A 20,226-nucleotide genomic window follows, 5' to 3' on the forward strand; every position below is an offset into this window, starting at 1 on the left:
TAAATGGTGACTAATGAATTCTTGGCCTAGACCAGAAGGTACCCAACTCTCAAAGGACTGACAACGAGGCCTGGCTAAATACTCCTTCACACCGCCTCACTACATCTAATTCTATTTCAGTCAATGAGGTTTGCAGTTGCGTCCAGGCTAAATGTGATTGTTGGCTTTTAAAGTAACTGAAAGGGCTGACTTGTTTTCTTATCATTCTACCAAATTTATAATTTCACTCTTAGAAAAAGAAAAAAAATATGTATATATTTATTTTTTATTATTATTATATATTTTTTTTTATTTACACAATTACAAATGTACTTCTGTAAAAACGAGTTTAGGTTTTAGGAAGTAATTGTTAATATAACTATGTTATTCTTGTTAATATTCTTGTGAATATTCATGCTTAGAATATCATGTATGATATTATAAAACATATAAAGAAGAGTCTTTTCAAATTGAACATTGCTTTCTAATATTTTACGTTTATTAGATTAAAGGGGCACTTCAAGCATTGTGTTTTGGTGTTGTCTCCCCAGTTTGTACCAAACCATTGTGCAGAAGAGTTCTTCCAATACCTGAAGCCTAGCCTCTCCGCTGCAGCTCTACGTGGAGTTCTTCCAATACCTGAAGCCTAGCCTCTCCGCTGCAGCTCTACGTGATATTGTCACGATTGTATACCTTAACATGCAAACCTGTGCATTATTAATGTTATTTGCTTCACATCTCAGTGGTTTTAGTGTTGTGGCTAATAAGTGTATACAGGTATCAGTGTGGTAGCAAACTGCATCAAAATTTACGTGGAAAGGTGGAAGAAAGCTGGATCGAACATCAAAATTGATGTAGGAAGGACAGGCCAACAGAGCTTGGGTAACCTAGGGAAGGCACCACAGAGGCAGATATTAGCCATAAAGCTTTGGACTTCTGTAACAAACTGAGAGCACTGGGTGTATTTTCACCCAACACTCTCACTCTGTCGTTGCTGACCAAAGTTCACTTCAAAAGCTTTTCAGTGCATAACATGAGACCTTGGCATTGTAAGTGGAATTTTTTTACAAAACTATAAATTGCTATATTTAGGCCATAAAAGCCTAAATATGATCTGTGACTATTGCCGAGTTAGATAATGTTTCCAAATGATCTGTTATCGCCTTCATTTTACGATTTGGGTTGCAATTTGCTACAAGTTGGGGGTTAATGGAACCTAACAGAGTGGCTGGCATGCATATTTCAGGGGACAGTCAATCCCACTGACTCCATTATTTGAAACCACATCCCACTAAAGGGTGGTGCAAATGGGAAATGCAAGCCTACCATTAAGTTAAAGCACAGTGTGATGGAATAGGAGAACCATTGCTAATTTGTTTATTTCAATATTTTATCTACTCATTTTTAATTATCTGATTGAGTTTTTCTATGTTTTTCTGATTTCTGCTCTTTCACCTATAAAAGCACAGGCAAGCAGAGATTTCACGAGGTGCCCCCAAATATAAAAGGCAAATCAGTATTTGATAAAAGTCCAAATCCTACGTTTACTTGCTATGGAGACGAATGAGGAATAGAAATGCAGTTTATGCTTCACGGGAAATGCGACTCATGCATGGCGCCAAATTCACCCATCTGCATTTTAACAAAATAATGCCCACTCTACAGACAACATATCACAAAGTAAAACAACCCCACGTTTATACCTGACAATTTTCAAGTCGTTGAAAAAGATGTGAACCAGGAAAGATCATCAAGGCAGCTTCAATGTATCATTTTTAAATGTGACTTTCATCCTAAGAATTGTACTTTAACAAAATTACAGTATTTCAAAGCATTAAAACCGTGACATCGAAAAGATATTCCCTTGCTGTTGAAAATAATGATTTTCTGATCCTTAAAGAAGTAAAGGATTTAATAACATAAAAAGCACACAAGGAAACTTCAGAATAAGAGGTATAAGCCATGATGGTTGAGATATATTGTTGTACAATAATCCTCGGGATGTCTGAATATTGCTAATTGTTTGCGGCTTTCCTTGTTCCATTGGACCTTCTACTTCAGAGTCTACTTGTCATGTTACACATGAGTTTAGTTAAAATAGAACACACTCAATTTCACCTATAAATTGGGCTAGTTAAATGGTGGCAAATATGTGTTTTTCTTCATATAGAGATCTCTGGAACAAATTGAGTGATAAGTGAGGACATGTCACAGCAACTATAATGCATATGCTGTAGCTGCTGTGACATTTCTCTTTCAAGAGTGTCATTCACTTGCTAGAAGAATATATGAACAGAGTGACAGAAGAGTGTTGTGCTCTCTGCTCAAAGGACCACTATAGGCACCCAGACCACTTCAACTCAATGAAGTGGTCTGGGTGCCAGGTCCCCCTAGATTTAATCCAGAGAAACTGCTATGTTTACACTGCAAGGTTAATCCAGCCTCTAGTGGCTGTCTCCCTGAAGGAGGAGGAGAGGTCACCAGTGCCGAGGGAGCCCGGCGCTAGATTAAGGTGAGCAAATAAATGGTGACTAGGGCTCTATAGCATTAGAAATACATATTTGTATTCCTTACACTGTAGTGTTCCTTTAATTAAGTGTTTCCAGGCCGAGCCAATAGTGTAGTAGGAGGACAGGAGGTAGGAGACACCAGTAGCCTTTAAAGGACCACTCTAGGCACCCAGACGACTTCAGCTTAATGAAGTGGTCTGGGTGCCAGGTACCTCTAGGATTAACCCTTCTTTTTATAAACATAGCAGTTTCAGAGAAACTGCTATGTTTAGAATGAGGGTTAATCCAGCCTCCAAATCCTCTAGTGGCTGTCTCACTGACAGCCGCTAGAGGCGCTTGCGTGCTTCTCACTGTGAAAATCACAGTGAGAGCACGCAAGCGTCCATAGGAAAGCATTGTAAATGCTTTCCTATGCGACCGGCTGAATGCGAGCGCGGCTCCTGCCGCGCATGCGCATTCAGCCGATGATGTCGCGATCAAGATGGAGAGGAGGAGGAAAGCTCCCCGCCCGGCGCTGGAAAAAGAGGTAAGTTTAACCCCTTCCTCTCTCCAGAGCCCGGCGGGAGGGGGTCCCTGAGGGTGGGGGCACCCTCAGGGTACTCTAGTGCCAGGAAAACGAGTATGTTTTCCTGGCACTAGAGTGGTCCTTTAATAAGGGTTCTGATGGTAGTACCAATGAGTATTAACAGATACTAACACAATTAAATATACAATTTATCTTTATGCACAGCCCTATTTATATTCGTAAGTAATACATGTACGTGCAAAACTGGTCTGATGTCTATTTTACCCTGTGTGACATGTGAGAAAGTCCAACTGCCTATATATGACCCTTAGGATTTCTGTGGAGATTACTCCTGTACAGGGAAACTCTGTGATAGTAGAATTTTCATTGCAACAGAGAATATTTGCAGACTTGGGCCACAAGCATAACATAACAAAAGCATATATGCATTTTGGTAAAAACATTTAAATCTGAGAGTTAGAAGATTTAATTTGAATTATATTTCAGTTTAAATTATATTTCAGATTTCGCCAAAAGGAAATTAATGATAACAAGGGATACTAGGTATCTAGCACTTGTTAGATGGTAAGGTAGGTGGCTTGAACAACCCAAATAAGAGTCTCCTTTCCGGTCATAAGTAGTTTAAATGCAAGAGAAGGGGAGCAGTGCCTTGGGAAAGTTCTCAAATGTAGGTAAATATGTACGACGAAGAGTAGGATATAGTATAGTATGTAGGTCATTTATTGTAAAGGATAAAAAGTAATGCACGTAAGGTGTATGGAGCTGATAATTAGCTCCAATTTAGTGCGACTGGGCGGTATAATCCTCTCCTGTGGATATGTAGCTGGTGTCTTGGTCCAATGCTGAGTGATCCAAAGATATGAAAGACAAACAGAGAATGATACCAATATAGTGTAGTATGTTAAATGTGCTGGATGGAGTGACTATATATATATATATATATATATAAAATACACAAACCAGTGCACTCGCTTATTAACTAAACAGTGATTTCAAATCCTAAATAGTACTATTTAAAAACACCTCACCTAGGTGTTTTTAAATAGTACTATTTAGGATTTGAAATCACTGTTTAGTTAATAAGCAAGTGCACTGGTTTGTGTATTTTGTATTTTGGTCCCAGTAGCACCCTATAATGTATGCATGTTTAGGTGAGTGCAGCCCTCCTGACTTTGTATATATATATATATATATATATATATATATATATATATATATATTTATATATATATATATATATATATGTACACACTCACATTTTATAGAGCCTTCTGATGGTTGCTAGTAGATATCGTGGAGTGTAATGATCCCCACTTTTGGATATGTATGGTTTTTCTTGGATGTATATAGCTGAGATCCTCACCATGAGGTATATGGGTAAGACACTAAATAAAATATTGTGCTTACTGTATAGGTGAAAATATTATAATAATGAGAAATGTTCTCACTGATGATTAAAGGCTCCATAAAATGTGAGTGTGCTCTTACTGTATATATATATATATATATATATATATATTGTGACGAGACCAATCTCGCCACATTGCATTGGAGGAGCCTGGTTGCCCGCCTGCTGCCTTTGGACTATGGCCCTGGGAGATTGGGCCCTTTTAAAAAACGTATTTGGCCCTAACAGAGTGCATGTCACTCATTCTGGCCCTTTAAACACAGTGGGGCCATTCGGTACTTGCCCTGTGTGAGCGGTGATACCCTCAAATAGCTATGCCATGGAGCATATTCATATAATGAAAGACTATGGGAAAGACTTTAGCTCCATGGCAATTGAACTGTGTGAATAGGATCTGAGCGCTATTCTGTAGTTTTGTGCGTTCAGATCCCAGCTATCTGGGGATATGTGAAATGTCTGTGTGTTATGTGTAAAAGATGACTTTATGTATTTTAAAGTGTTTTATGTCTTTTTGCAACCATGTGCTCAATGGAGTCTGCCTCTATCCCTGGATAATTGGATTACTTTCCCCTTTGTCTCCAGGATAGAGGCCCCTGTAAAACCTGTTTGAGCCAGATTGCTATGCTGCCAGCCAGGGGAACAAAAGATACTTTTACTAACTTTTGAACCCCTGGTCTGATTCATGCCATCTTTTAATATGTTGTTCCCCTGAATGGATTGATTGTGGATATGTATTTTATGTGAATGTGATGTATAGTTTTAAAGTTATAAAAATGTGTACGTTTTAGCTTGGAGATAATTGAGTAGATATAGTAGGAAACTCAATTATCTCCCAAGCAGAGGGGAGGGAAACTGTGGGCTGTACTATTATGTTATTGGTTGTTTTATACCTCCCCCTGGGTGTGTTCTGTTTGTACCTGACTGTAATAAAAACCAGGCTGGGTGTGCCAGCACCTGAGACCACTGCTTGACCCTCAACACGGAGCCTTGTCTCGTTCTTGGGGGGATTCACTGTATGCTGTTGGAGACTGATTGCTAGGAGTGTAAGCTGATGTATGCTTTTCCTGTTCGTCTGCTAGCAGCTATTCGTGAGGTTCCAGTTTGGAGTGCTATTTTGTATCCAGTTCGGGAGTTTGGTGTTCTGCAGTAGCTGTGCCTAACCCCTTGTCTGCTGAAACGGTCCGTTACATATATATATTCAGTCCATCCAGGATAGATAGATAGATAGATAGATAGATAATGTTTTAAAAGAACATTTACACAGCATTGCAAAAACGTGTACATTGTGTTCCTTGTTTAATTTATGGGTATTGTAAACTGCACATTTGAAGCAGAAAATCACTTGTTCTGTTACTAAAACCCATTTTCTTCCAATTATAAACAGCAAGTTACGCCATATAACTTTAAAATCAGCGAATGCCAGTTCATTCCATAAACAAGCAGATATATGGTCTGTTAGCATTGTGTCAATCCCCTGATGGCTTAGGAACTCTCTTAGTGTTATTCACTAAATCATTCAGTGTATACCAGGGCAATTCAAAGGAAGGAGAGTTCACTAGATTTACTATTATTTGTAATTTACTGAACTGTCTAAGAAAATCGTGTCAACATTGACCTAGATGCTCTAAGATCACCAATAAATTGCTCAGAATGAGTGACATTGCTCAGTAAGCACTCAGGGGTGTATTCCTGAGATATTTCCTAAAATGAATTAATGTGCAAGCAAACAGTCATTAAAATCTTTTAAAATTATAATAAATATATATGTAACCGAAAAAATAAACCAGAAGGATCACAGCCATATGGTCACTCATGGTAAAGATAGAGGTGTGAAGTTCAATCTTGGATGGAAACCTTGGAGAGAAAGGTGATAACCATTGAAGATGCCCCCCTTTACTAGAGTTGCTCTATATACCTCCATTGTTAAAACTATTAAACTCCAATCTCATGCCTCTTCCATTTATCCCTTGTATGCAGAACAATGGACCAGGGGAAGGAGAGGACCACTGAGCACCATAGATAGAGGGGCCCTATGGATTGTTAACCGCATCCCAAAGTCCTTTGAATTGGAGAAGCAGACATTGAGCAATGTCGCTGCCTAATCCCTTCATTACTAACACCCACACTACTATGCCACCTGTGCTGTAAGGGAATAAGATGCACAGTGCCCCCACCCCTCTCCCCGGTTAATGGGGACATGAGAACATCTGGTGGAATTCCATGGACTAACCACTGAATAGGATTTAGTAAATATCCAATATATGTGAACACACATTGCTAATGATTTTTGTAAATCTGAGGTCTCTTTTGTTCTTAGTGACTGCTTAGCATTAGGGGACAGTACGTAAGGTAACGTTTGGTGAAGAACACCTATAGCAAGTGAAATACCACTCATTTTGTGAGAGAATTGTCAAACAATGTGTCTGGCATAGCTGCTGATCTACAGTTTCTCTCAAAGCATTGACATGTGATACAATGGTATGCCATTCTTCTGAATTACACAATAAACCAACACTTATATCGCGATGTCCTCTTCAAGGCTTTGTCTTTGCTCCTTTTATACTTAAAATTGTGAGTCATCCCATTGATTTGTATGTTGTCCTGCAAGGTGTTTAATTGGAATAGATTTAAAGTTAAACTAAAACATTAGGACAACTGAACAGTGGGCATGATATGGAAATGGCACATTTTACTCATTAATTTCATATATTTAGAGGTCAGTATTAAAGACCTACTAGGCTCTATATAAGTGTTAGATGTTCCCCATTCACAGGCAGTCACATTTCAGCTCAATCAGTACACTTTAGAAACTATAGCAGTTACTTTCCATAGAATAGACAGATTCCTGACAACCTGCATTAAAAAAAAGTTTAATTTTCTATGAGATGTTAATTTACTTTAGAAGTTGTTATCTCATGCAAGGTCTAGCAATCTATTAACAGTGCAAGAGATAAGAAATTAAAAGTTAAACATACTGTGCTAAAAAGGAAATGTACACATTAGATCACTTTACAGGAAATGTTTTAAAGGCTGCACAAATTCTATGCAGGGAGGTGTGGCTAGGGGTGCATAAAAAAGTGATTTAACTCCTAAATGGCAGAAAATTGAGCAGTGAGACTGCATGGGCATGATCTGTACACCAAAACTGCTTCATTAAGCTAAAGTTGTTTGATTGTTATAGTGTCCCTTTAACTAGCTTGTTTATTGTAATAATTGTATTTCCCGGTATGTGCATTTCCTCTTTTTTATATAGTAAATCATGTTATTTTTATATTTCCATAGATTGATGCAACTGGGGAGCTGTGCATGGTAATGATGGCTCAATGATGGAAATTTCTGCTTCTTTTCTTCTACTTACTGGGTTATGGACTCTAACCGAACCAGCACAGCATTAAGAAAAGCTCGATGAGATCACTGCAAGATTACTGGCAATGTTTTACTGTACAGAGAAGTTGGCATGGCTGGAAGAGAAAAGCCTCAAATTAATGTGATACTTCCCAAAAAAGGTGTGTTCACATACTAAGGAAAAAAAAAACTTACAGATTCAAAACACACTATATTTGTAGTCTTGAACAGGCATTTTGGGTTGAGCTACCCTCACCCCGAGTCTAGATGCCCCTTTGGAAGTAGCCACAGTAAAGAACACATTTGAGGAGTCTCTAGAAGAGGGGTGCCCAAAATGTTAATCCCAAGATGATTTAAAACTACATCTACCATCATTCCAACGACATTCTAAATGGGATCTACCTTTTGTGCACCCCTGCTCTAGATATAGGTTAAACAGCAAACTTTATAGTTAGCATGTTTGTCTTGAATGCTAAGACTATTATATTGGGATACATTGAAGCAGTGGTGGGCGTAAATACGGTATGGCCATATTATGTCCAACATTTCCCAAGTGTTCCTATTTAAGAGGGACAGCCACAATTATTTTTGACCAAATCACTCTGAGACCCCTTTCTTTCCGTCCCTCTTTTCTAGGAGCTCCATATTGTTGCTGTGTTTGAGTGTATAACAGAGCTCCACAGTAAGAATACTCCCCGTAATGTGTCATTAAACTAAAATAAATGTAAATATGAAACCTTGTTCTAAATTATATTTTAGTTGCATAAATAATTATTAAGTCAATAAAACATGTATATAATTATATGCAGAGAAAACGTAGTTAACCACAGGATATCAACCAGTGAACTGAGTGCCTCCAACTAAAATATAGATATACACAGTTAAGCTTATATGGGTTAAATTTGTAGATTAACATACTCTTGGTGTAGAGGGGAGAAGCTGGTGTATAAAACAGCCTAGTAGAGTCTGAGTCTTTATGAGAACCCTCAAAGGGTCACTGTTACTTTCTTCGTAGTAAAGTCAGATCGGATTTTCAATAAACAATGTAAGAACAAAGAGGGTGCTTCTAAAAACAAGCAATAATCTTTCCCAACAAGAGGGTTTGGGGTTTCTTGGAACATAATTGTATATTTGACATAGTTGCATTTTTTTTTAAGTTATTGTTTGCATTTTACTTTACTTTTATTTAGCTTATACAGCTTTTATGTTTTTTCATCTTTTTCGTATAAAGTGTCTTCCAACTCAGTATTTACGGTGTACTTCAGTGTTTCCCATACCATTCCTCATGGCCCACCAACAGTCCAGGATTCATGCATTTACCTGTTTATTCTAATGGAGATACTGACAAAACCTGGACTGTTGGTGGGTCTTGAGGAATGGTATGGGAAACACTGAAGTACACCGTAAATACTGAGTTGGAAGACACTTTATACGAAAAAGATGAAAAAACATAAAAGCTGTATTTTTCTAAAGGATAACAAAACAAATAGCTTATATTGCACTACTTACATTACATTAACCTATTTATATTTTCTTTGTTTAGATTGTGTAATTTCTTTTATCATTACTATATCAGGCCCAGAAACACGCTGCCAACGGCACTCAAGAGACAACCCGGCTTCTCACATTCTTTTTACCTCTAAAGCAGAAGACCAGAGCTGCTGAATCTAATCTTTTTGAATGGAGGAATACAATCTACAAATCTCTATATTTCTCTAAATCAGGTTCATTACTACTGTACAGTATTCCTGTGTGGTTGGGATCAAATGATAATGATTCATAAAAAAATAAAGTAATTGGAATGGAGGAATCACAAGAGGGTAATTGGATTTAGATTTCAAACTTTGCTCAGCTCAGATATCACCTCCAGCAATGGGTGAATGCTCCGCTCAATAGGCAACACCGATTAAAATAGTGACCTTTGGCCAGTTGTGGGAACAGTTGCAAAAAAATAAATAAAAAAAATCACGAACTATATATTAATCATCTTGTGTTCTTAAGAGTTTAACTAGAATGTCTGTTTACTAAACAGTGAGTTGTAGTCAATAGAGAGCAGACTTTGGAAAAAAAACAGCTAATTTGGAACGGACCTTTAACTGGCCGGGTTATTTACCAAAGTGAGAATTTAAAGTGAATTTTAAATTTAATGCCAAAATAGCCGCATCGGAAACATTCTCTAAGTTATCCATGATTCATGTTTGACTATGTTGGACTAATAATAATAATGAAATTCACTTTGAATCCACTTTGAATTCTCACTTTTGTGAATAACCCCAAGATTCTTCAGTGTTTAGTAAATAGCCTAGAATTATCTACGTGCATACAGAGTAATACATTTGACATGTTTTGATTGCAAAGAAAAGAAATTGGAATCGCATGTGGCCTGCGGGAAGACTATAGTCATCTCCTGCTTCCACAACAATTAGTCATGCACAAGTTTGCTTACTAATGTCTTGTGGGACTTTTCCATAAGGGAAGTAAAAATTAGTAGGGTAGATGGAAATATTCCTCCAGATGAGAATTAGGATTTTTTTGTTTAACCCTCTTAGGCAGCCAATCAAAAATTAGTATTCATATTAAAATGTATCATTAAAATGATCATTTAAACAAAGGTAGGGTGCAGCTATTATATGTAGACCAACACATAGCATACCTCACAGCCTATTCTCTTTAAAGCTACTGTGACTATTTAATGGCAGTATTATAAATGATCTTACTTAATTGGTTCAGATATCATCATGACATATTTCCTTTGACGTATAGCTCAAAACATAGCAATGTACTCTCTGAAAGGGGCTGTTGGGACTAACCCAATTTCTCAGTTATCCTATGAACTATTGAGCAAAATTTAGACAATGAAATAAATATTAAGAAAAATGTCACATCATTTCTGTTTCTTTAACGGACTAATATTTCTTGTAAAGCTTACTGCTATAGTGCTTTGCGATACACTCTTACACAAAGTTTGTTGGTATCACTATAATTTAGCTCTGAAACTGAGCAATGTTTTAAATCTCAAAATTCCCATAAATTCAACATTTTCCTGGTGCGGGAACAACTTATGGAAAATTTAAACTTGGAATGCAGGCTGACAAAACAGTCTAGAATGTGTTAGCTAAATATTGGAAAACCTTACATTGACTGCTCCTGACAAGTGTGACTTGTGTGATTTTTATATCTGTTATTCTAGTTATTTTTATTATTTATCACCTGTAAAGTTCTAGCATATTCCACGGCACTACAAAAGGGTAGAAAAAGGGTAGAAAAAACATTCACATAAATTAAGAAGAATAACAGGCTCCAATGGCATTCTTAAAATATATGTTTTCTAGAGGAAGTGAGGTATAGTTAACCCATTCAATAACCCATTTATAAGAATCTTACAATATCAAGCACAACAAATGTCATTGGCCATTAAGAGGTTAATACATGCGTATTTGCATTTTATTTTCTGCTAATATCTGTACAAGTGACCAGACTTCCTATTTCCTTTAGAATTGTTTTGCTCTGAGTTTGACCTAGTTTTTTTTTTTTAAATTGTAGACTGTAATAAATATATTCCCTTGGATATTACAAGTGATATATCAAAGTCAACAGCTAAAGAATAAGGCAGAAAAGGTACTACACTGTTCAAGGAAATCCATTGAAAGGGATTATTTTCTTTTGATAAATCTAGGACAGAATTATATTACCATTAAAAAGTTGATCCTTTTTTATTTTCTTTGTAGCATTTTCCATTGAAGTGTATGGAAGAGTTTTTAGATTCAACTGTATAATATAATTTGACTTCAAGTGTCAAGTTTCTAAACCACTGTCATGACACATAAACAAGAACACCCTCACTTGTGTATGATAACATGCAGGGCTGCCATCAGAAATGTTGGAACCCTATAAACAGCTCGTTCCCAGAGTCATCTTAACAGCATTATAGGCACTCGGGCAAAGCAGTGCACTAGAACCCTGCCTACACAACCACTCACGGGAATAAAAATTTCAATTATCAACAAAATTAGTGTTTAAATGTTTAAAAAAAACATGCTTCACAGCAGAGATTAATCCACACAAACGTTTGGACAATATAAAATGAGCCTTGAAGTTGAACACACGCACAAATATACAGTGAGGGTAAAAAGTATTTGATCTCCTGCTGATTTTGAATTATATATATATAAATTCTATAAATTTAATGGTTGGTGTATTTTAACAGTGAGAGACAGAATAACAAATAAAAAAAAAAAATCCAGAAAAACGCATGTCAAAAAAGTTAAAAATGGCTTTGCAAGTCAATGGGTAAAATAAGTATTTGATGCCTTTGACTTAGTACTTGGTGGCAAAACCCTTGTTAACAATCACAGAGGTCAGATATTTCTTGTAGTTGGCCATCAGGTTTGCACACATCTCAGGAGGGATTTTGTCCCACTCCTCTTTGCAGATCCTCTCCAAGTCATTAAGGTTTCGAGGCTGACATTTGGAAACTCGAAACTGCAGTTCCCTCCACAGTTTTTCTATGGGATTAAGGTCTGGAGACTGGCTAGGCCACATTAATGTGCTTCTTCTTGAGCCACACCTTTGTTGCCTTGGCTGTGTGTTTTGGGTCATTGGAATACCCATCCACTACCCATATTTAATTCCCTGACTGAGGGAAGGAGGTTCTCACCCAAGATTTGACAGTACATGGCCCAGTCTGTCATCCCTTTGATGTGGTGCAGTTGTCCTGTCCCCTTAGCAGAAAAAAACCCCAAAGCATAATGTTTCCACCTCCATGTTTGACGGTGGGGATGGTGTTCTTGGGGTCATAGGCAGCATTCCTCCACTTCCAAACACGGCAAGTAGAGTTGATGCCAAAGAGCTTGATTGTGGTCTCATCTGACCACAGCACTTTCACCTAGTTCTCCTCTGAATCATTCATATGTTCAACTGGCAAACTTCAGACGTGCCTGTACATGTGTTTTCTTGAGCAGGGGGACCATGCGGGCGCTGCAGGATTTCAGTCCTTCACAGCGTAGTGTGTTACCAATTGCTTTCTTGGTGACTATGCTCCTAGCTGCGTTTAGATCATTAACAAGATCCTCCCATGTAGTTCTGGGCTGATTCCTCACCATTCTTACGATCATTGAAACTCCACGAGGTGAGATATTGCATGGAGCACCAGACCGAGGGAGACTGACATTTATTTTGTGTGTCTTCCATTTGTGAATAATCGCACCAACTGTTGTCACCTTCTAACCAAGCTGTTTGGCCAAGGTCTAGCACATTCCAGCCTTGTGTAGGTCTACAATCTTGTCCCTGACAGCCTTGAACAGCTCTTTGGTCTTGGCCATGGTGGATTATACAGGTAACGAGCAGAGATTAGAAGCACTCCCTTTAAAAGAGTGCTCCTAATCTCAGTTCGTTACCTGTATAAAAGACACCTGAGAGCCAGAAATCTTGCTGATTGATAGGGGCTCAAATACTTATTTCGCTTATTGACATGCAAATCAATTTATAACTTTTTTTAAATGTGTTTTTCTGGATTTTTGTTTTGTTGTTATTCTGCCTCTCACTGTTAAAATACACTTACCATTAAAATGATAGACTGATCATTTCTTTGTCAGTGGACAAACATTCAAAATCAGCAGGGGATCAAATACTTTTTTCCTCACTGTAATATAATTTCCATAATTCCAGGAGATATTCAATTTTGTGCTGGAGATTGATTCTTGTAGACTTCTGGCCTTTCCGGGAGGGTTGGACATTTTAGGCAGTTGTACAGATAACAACTGATACTGAGGTGATTAGACCACCTGAACGATTTAATAAAATGGGTCTGAAATTCTCCTGGAATAATATACTGAAAAGTTGGCAAGAGTATGGGACCCCTATGCTTGTGGGGTTCTTGTGCAACTGCCCACGTGCCCATGAGGTAAGACAGGTCTGCTCTTTCCGAGTTCTCTTCCAGGGCCCACCCCAAAGCCCACCCACAGAGCCCAACCCCAAAGCCCACCCACAGAGCCCAACCCCAAAGCCCACCCACAGAGCCCAACCCCAAGTCCACCCACAGAGCACACACCCGGGTCTGCCCACAACAATGAGTAAAGTAGAAGCAGTGTATGTATAGTGAATGCAGTGTGTGTATATAGAGGATGCAGCATGTGTGTGTGTGTTGTGGATGCAGAGTGTGTATCTGTGTGTGTTTTTAGTGCATGCAGAGAGTGTGTGAGATAAGTGGAAACACTGTATGTGTAAAGTGGATTCATTGTGTGTGTGCAGTGGATGCAGTGTGTCTATATTAGATACAGAGTGTGTGTTTAATGGTTGAACTGTGTGTCCTCCTACAGGGTCCACCCCCAATTCCATCCACAGAGTCCACCACCAAGTCCACCCACATCGATGAGTTAAGTGGATGCAGTGTGTGTAGTGAATGCAATGTGTGTAGTGGATGCAGTATCTATGTAGTGAATGCAATGTGTGTAGTGGATGCAGTGGATGTTTAAGTAAGTTTGTGGAGTTGGATAAGGGCTGTGGGGGAGTGAGAAGTTTTTGTAAATTAATACTTAAGCTTATTCTCCCCTTCTTGTCTCATACCTGTGGCCAGAGAGGGGCGGACACTAGAATCGCTGGTGGTCTGGTGGTCCAGTGGCAAAGTAGGATGTATACTGAAAAGGAGGTACAGGAGTCTACATCTTCCCATTTAAGCATGCTGCAGGTCCTCCTCTTCTCTTGCAAGCCCAGCATGTGTGCAATGTTGGAGTGTTGCCATGGTGCAATATCGGAGTGTCGCAAGAGGACACTGTCAGAAGTAGAACTTTACTTTATATGCCAGTAGGGGCTCACCCCCCTGATGGCTGCCCTGATGACATGTCCTCTTTCACATTTACAAAGAGAATAGAAAAATTGAGAAGTAAGCTAAACAGGCTAAAAAGTTAATATGTAATTGGTTTTACAGCCAGGTAAAATGACGAAATCACCTCACAACGTGAATTTAGATCCCTTCCCTATCTCCCTCACAATACTGTAGGTACTTCATTTTAATATCCTTTCCCTGGAACCGCAAAGCTGATCTCTGATGATCCAGTTGCTGCAAAGGGAGTTATGTGCTTTTACCTGGTGTACACACTGGTGTTTACCCAGAAACATGTCTATAATTAGGTCATATAGGAGACTGCCTTAGGACTTACACTTCCTCAGGTCTCACTTCATGCCCCTCCCAGAGTCTTGCTGTGGCTGTGAATGCATCAACCTTATTTGAGTTTTGACCAAGGCTTTGCAAACTCTTGAGCCTCCTCTGCCTCTAATTCCCCTCATGTTTCCCAAAGTGTACAAGATTGGCAGAAGGGTTAAAAGAAACTGGAGGTTCACTGGCCTGTTAGCAGTATACTGAAGGGGTGAGAGAAAAATGAGAATTGTTCAGGTTGTTTGATAGACCATTACTGTGTACATTTGTGCTTGGGTTGGTGTCTGCTCTCCAAGCCTGGACTTGCAAATTGGTATATTTCCTGGGATCTGTGATTTTTGAACACAGAAAAAGGCCATTTATTTGTTTGCTCACTGGCCAAAAGTTACCCTACTTCGCCTGGAGCCTGCCTAAATCTGACATGCAGTGTATAATTGGTTTATGCATGGCTGACCGAAACCTGTATTGTATTCTGCCATATGGTCCTCACAACACTTAGAGGAAAAATGAGGGCATTTTTTTCTGGCTAGCAATACAAAGCAAGTCCACAGATCCACAAGTATATTCCTTTGGCCTTTATTCACATCCCTTTTAGTGTACAGAGGAAACATAGCAGAACAAAAACTTTAAAAGAACGCTGAAGGCAATATAACAGCTTTATCAGAAATGTATTCCTAATGCTACAGTGTTCCTTTAATTTATTTCGTACCTGTCGTTACGTACATGTCCATGCCCTCACTGAATGAAGGCAGCGGTTCAGTTGCTAACAGATACTCTCATCAATATTAACACACAGAATGACAGCCAGTATCAGGCTGACATCATGGAGATAATAAAATCAGAATCTACATATTTCCCTTTTTCCAAAGAGAGGTTTGAGACGATTGAGAGGAGTATTGCTCATGGATTTAACATAATCATTACACCGGAAATGTTACCATTATACTTCTCAAAGGTACACCATAAATCAATCATAGAATGATAAAAGGCTAAGTAGATCCTGCTGGAACAATTACCTATGACCATGCAGTTTGAACTAGTTGTACAGAACAATTTTGCTATCTTACTGACTATAGCGGATTACCAAATTTATGAAACCAATCATCCAAAACTAATTTTAAACAAAATCCTAGGGTTTCATTCAAACAAATGGGAAATTGTAAGCTAAAATAGCAACATCTTAAAGGACCAATTTAGGCACCATAACAACTTTATAAAAATTAAGTTGTTGTGGTAAAAATGGGTCTTTTGCGCATTCTTACCTGAAGGGGATAAACCGTTCTCGAATGGTTTAACCCAAAAGTTTTCTCTGCAGTGCCAGATCTCCTTTTCGCCAGAGGGGTGGCACTAATTGGCTAGAGTGGTCAACTGACTCTCTGAGCCAATAAATAGCTTAAACATTTATAACAAATGTAACCAATCAGTGGCGCCCCTTCCCGGTGGCACTCCTCACTTCAGGAAACTCAATTAAATAAGTCTTGTGCTGCTGGCGAAAGGGAGATGTGGCACTGGAGTTCAAAAATTATTTAAACCCTTCAGGAAAGAAAGTGTCAGGGACCTCCTGGCACCCCAAAAACTTAATTTCAATTAGGTGGTTATGGTGCATGGAGAGTTCCTTTAAAAAGATCTGAAGTTGGTTGTTGTTAATCACATATTTTGAACTACATTTTGTAGCCATTTTAAAATTCTCAATGTAGCACAATTCTCTACTGGGTGGTTAACTTCAGAGTTTTTATGATTTTCTTATGCTATGATTCTTATTCAGCCTCAAGATGTGGTTCAGTATAATGGGACATGTAATTTCATATAGATTCTAAGTCTAACCAATCCTTCTTTAAAACATCCTAATTTGAAAATGGAATGTAGAGATAATGCATTTATTCACCACAGAACTAGAATACAGAATAACTGTCATGTTTCTGAAATTCCATCATTGAATGCAATATTGAAAGTCAGCTATAACTCTTTTATTCATTAGATTCTCTGTTTTGTTTTATTGTTTTAATTTATATTATAGATCTAGCAAATTACATCATAACCCAGTTCTGGCAAGAAAAAGCCAGTCGAAACACTGAAAATGGGGAGGAGAAATAGAATTACAGGATTATTCAGTAATGTGAGAATTTGAGGTGAATTCAAAGTGAATTCCAACTTAAGGCCAGAGTAGCCGAACTGAAATCATAGCTGACTTGCAGAATGATCCCAGTTCGGCTGTTTTGACCATAAATGTGAAATTCACTCTGAATTCTCGCTTTAGTGAAGACACCTGAGAGTTTCGTTTTTGCTTCTTCTCTGTGTGTTTTATCTATGCTGACTGTCCGATGTAAAGGCCAGAGATTATGACAGAGATTGACAGGGAGCTAAAATGGAGGCACCCAGTTGCAGGATAAACAGTTTTCGCTTTCAATATTTAATTTTCGTTTCACATCTCACAGATACATATTTGTTTAATAAAGGAATAAGTAAACATTTGACCGGTGTATCATCGCCATATGGGCATCCGGAACCTTGGACAAACCCCCCACATACCTACCCCAATAAAACACGGATACTAGGGTATATGGGTAAAATTGTCCACAGTTTTATTAAATATATAAATAATAATACATTAACATAGAAACTTTTGGGTCATTGCCCTATGCCCCGCCCTTACTTCCGTATCTTTCCGTTAGGTATAAAAGGCAATGACCCCACTATAAATAACATATATACATATAACATATATACATATAACATATATACATATAACATTATACCAACATAACATCACTTAAAGTACCAACCATTTATTATAATTTAACCATGGAAGGGGTATACCCGGATACCCCTACCGCACCAGGTTCTGAGCCACCGACAGGATTAAAAACCTACCAAACATACCAATAACCATTAACATAACATTCCTACTGGGGAGCCTATTTTCTCTCCTAGAGCTCCCTATCCCGCCGCTGTGACAAAACGGTAACCCCCCTATGGCAAAAAACCCAGGGAGGGAGAGTGGGACAAACTCAGCCCGGTAGGCAAGTTAAAAGTGATTTTTCCAAGATGTCTGCCTACTTATATAGCCCAGCCCCTTAACCCTCCATTAACCAATCCCATTAGCTTCCTCCTATGCTCGCCTCCTAACCCCTGTCAAGGCCCCTTTCCACTAAGCTGTGCTTTTGTTACATGGGGCTGCAGTATTAAAACTCTTGTTAAGTAATAGTTTCCCTTTAAATATCCTCAGAATGAAGGTCAAACTTGTGCACCACGAGACAAAAATAGCTACAGAAGACTATAATTCCCATTAACCTTGGGTGGTCTTATTGCTCAGTGATGTCAGAGAATCACACGTCACAGCAACTGTTGTAGCAACCCATAATATGCATGCAGCAAGGCTCTCTACGTACATCTATACATTCCATAATAAGAAAAAAATAGATTCTCCATCCTGCGGCCTACAACCATTTTAGTAATGCATGACTATTTATAGTTTATGTCTCTGTGTGTTTGATGTTAATTTTATTAGCGGTTTTGTTTTTTTTACTTTTTGCTTCTCTGTTTGTAGCTCTGAGAGATGGTAGGCCGAGATGTCAGGGGACTATGAAGAGGATTTTTGCCAAACCACAATTACATTGCTCAAAGAACTATGTTTTAGGACTGAAATCAATAAAGATCATGAAAAATGCTTGGAGTTTTCAGACATGCTACGAAGTCGTGGAATGACGCAGTATATGAACACAGGTAACATATTCCAAACTCTATCATAAAAATCGTAAGGTTGTAAAAATGAAGATTGTTAATATACTGTGAATTTATTTCCTTGTCTAACCAAAAAGGAGAAAAAAGGAGATTGCCGACCGTTTAATGATGGCCAAATACGGGATTCTGTGCTGTTTTAAAACTATAAACATTCCCAGAATGCTTTGCAAGCCAAGCGGGAATTGTTCATGGGCAATAATGCACATTTAGAGAATATATAATCTATCTATCTGTCTGTCTGTCTGTCTCAGCAAACAAATATGTGGTTCAGTTCCACCATATGGCCTTGTGTTTAGTCCACCACTACTACACAGTACCCCAATATCGGTGGGTCCTACACTAATTGAAACGTGGGAGGCAAGTTAAAAAGTGCTAGTGCTAAATAAGATTAGGTGTATTTAATTAATCTATTGTAAGAGCATTGTGAATATATATAATTAGAAATTAATGTGATAAATGCAATTTAAAATATGCAGTGTCAAAACTCAACAGTTAAAGTGATAGTGCTTTGATGTATGTACTCACAACGCAAATATATCTGCTGTATGAAAATTATAATTAAAGTGACATTACTTTCTAAAACCTCCTCAAATGTATCCATGTGGTCGCGTCCAAAGGAGTCTCTAAAGCTGAATCCAAATGTTTGTTTGCTGAGATAGAGGATTTTAAGAAGCCTTAGAAAATTTGAAAACTGTATTTTTATGTGCGTGCTGTTCTTTAATCTGTATTATGTATACATTTTTGTCACTAAAGCAGCACCATTCCTGCAAAATGCATGTCCCAGATGTGCCCCGAATTCCTTTTTTGTCTTTATTTGTCATTATTTTAGTACTGACTGTGTTTACATCATCATCAACAATGCAATTTTTTGCAACAATAAAATCGTAACAGAGAGCAGTTGTAACTTTTACATATGTGGTATATTTGTGATCCCTTTTTAAAAGCCAGGAGGAAACAGTGCCATTTTATATTTTAAAAAACGTTTCCTATGCAAATTATGATTTGATTGCTATCACTTTGATTTGTCCTCTATTCTTGCTGTAGATTTCTACCCACACACAGTGTGCCACATGTAGAGAGCAGTATGTGAAGGAATGCCACGTTGCCCTCTGTCTAATATTGTTATTGCAATTTTTCAAGCGTAAGATTTATTTGTATATATTATGCTTTGAGTAGTTGCCTAGTAATCCTTTACTATTGTAAGTGAGGTCGATTCTTGGAGAAACTGCTGTGTTTAAAAAGTGCATTTGTACGGTATTATTTAAGCAACTTTCAATGATCTAATAAATCTGTAGCATTTAAATGTAAGCCTGGTTAGAGTGACTATTTTATATATACATAAATCATATCTATATCTACATATCAGGGTTTGATTTAAAATGTTCTAAAACTTGTAAGGCTTTTTTGCTAAAGCAGGAATTCTGGAAAATGTTAGGCAAAACTAGCATTCAAAGAATTTTGGCAGTTGTAGGCCAGCGTTTGAGATCCTTGATCTAGACCAGGGGTAGACAACCTTCATGTCTCCAGATGCTGTGGACTACAATTCCCATATATACAGCCATAA

At 38.1% G+C, this 20,226-nt stretch overlaps 1 protein-coding gene across 2 annotated transcripts in view; it reads left to right on the forward strand.

The window, feature by feature from the left end:
* Window positions 1–9,348: 9,348 nt before the first annotated feature.
* SYT3 (synaptotagmin 3) overlaps window positions 9,349–20,226 on the forward strand; it is a 126,733-nt gene continuing 115,855 nt past the window's right edge. For both annotated transcript variants that reach the window (XM_063435787.1, XM_063435786.1), the window contains exons 1-2: window positions 9,349–9,492; window positions 18,469–18,644. In XM_063435787.1, coding sequence (XP_063291857.1) covers window positions 18,491–18,644 — 154 coding nt within the window. In that variant the 5' untranslated portion in view covers window positions 9,349–9,492; window positions 18,469–18,490. The remainder of the gene's footprint in view (window positions 9,493–18,468; window positions 18,645–20,226) is intronic.

Source organism: Pelobates fuscus, chromosome 11 (assembly GCF_036172605.1).
Source record: "Pelobates fuscus isolate aPelFus1 chromosome 11, aPelFus1.pri, whole genome shotgun sequence".
NCBI classification, from domain to species: Eukaryota; Metazoa; Chordata; class Amphibia; order Anura; family Pelobatidae; genus Pelobates; species Pelobates fuscus.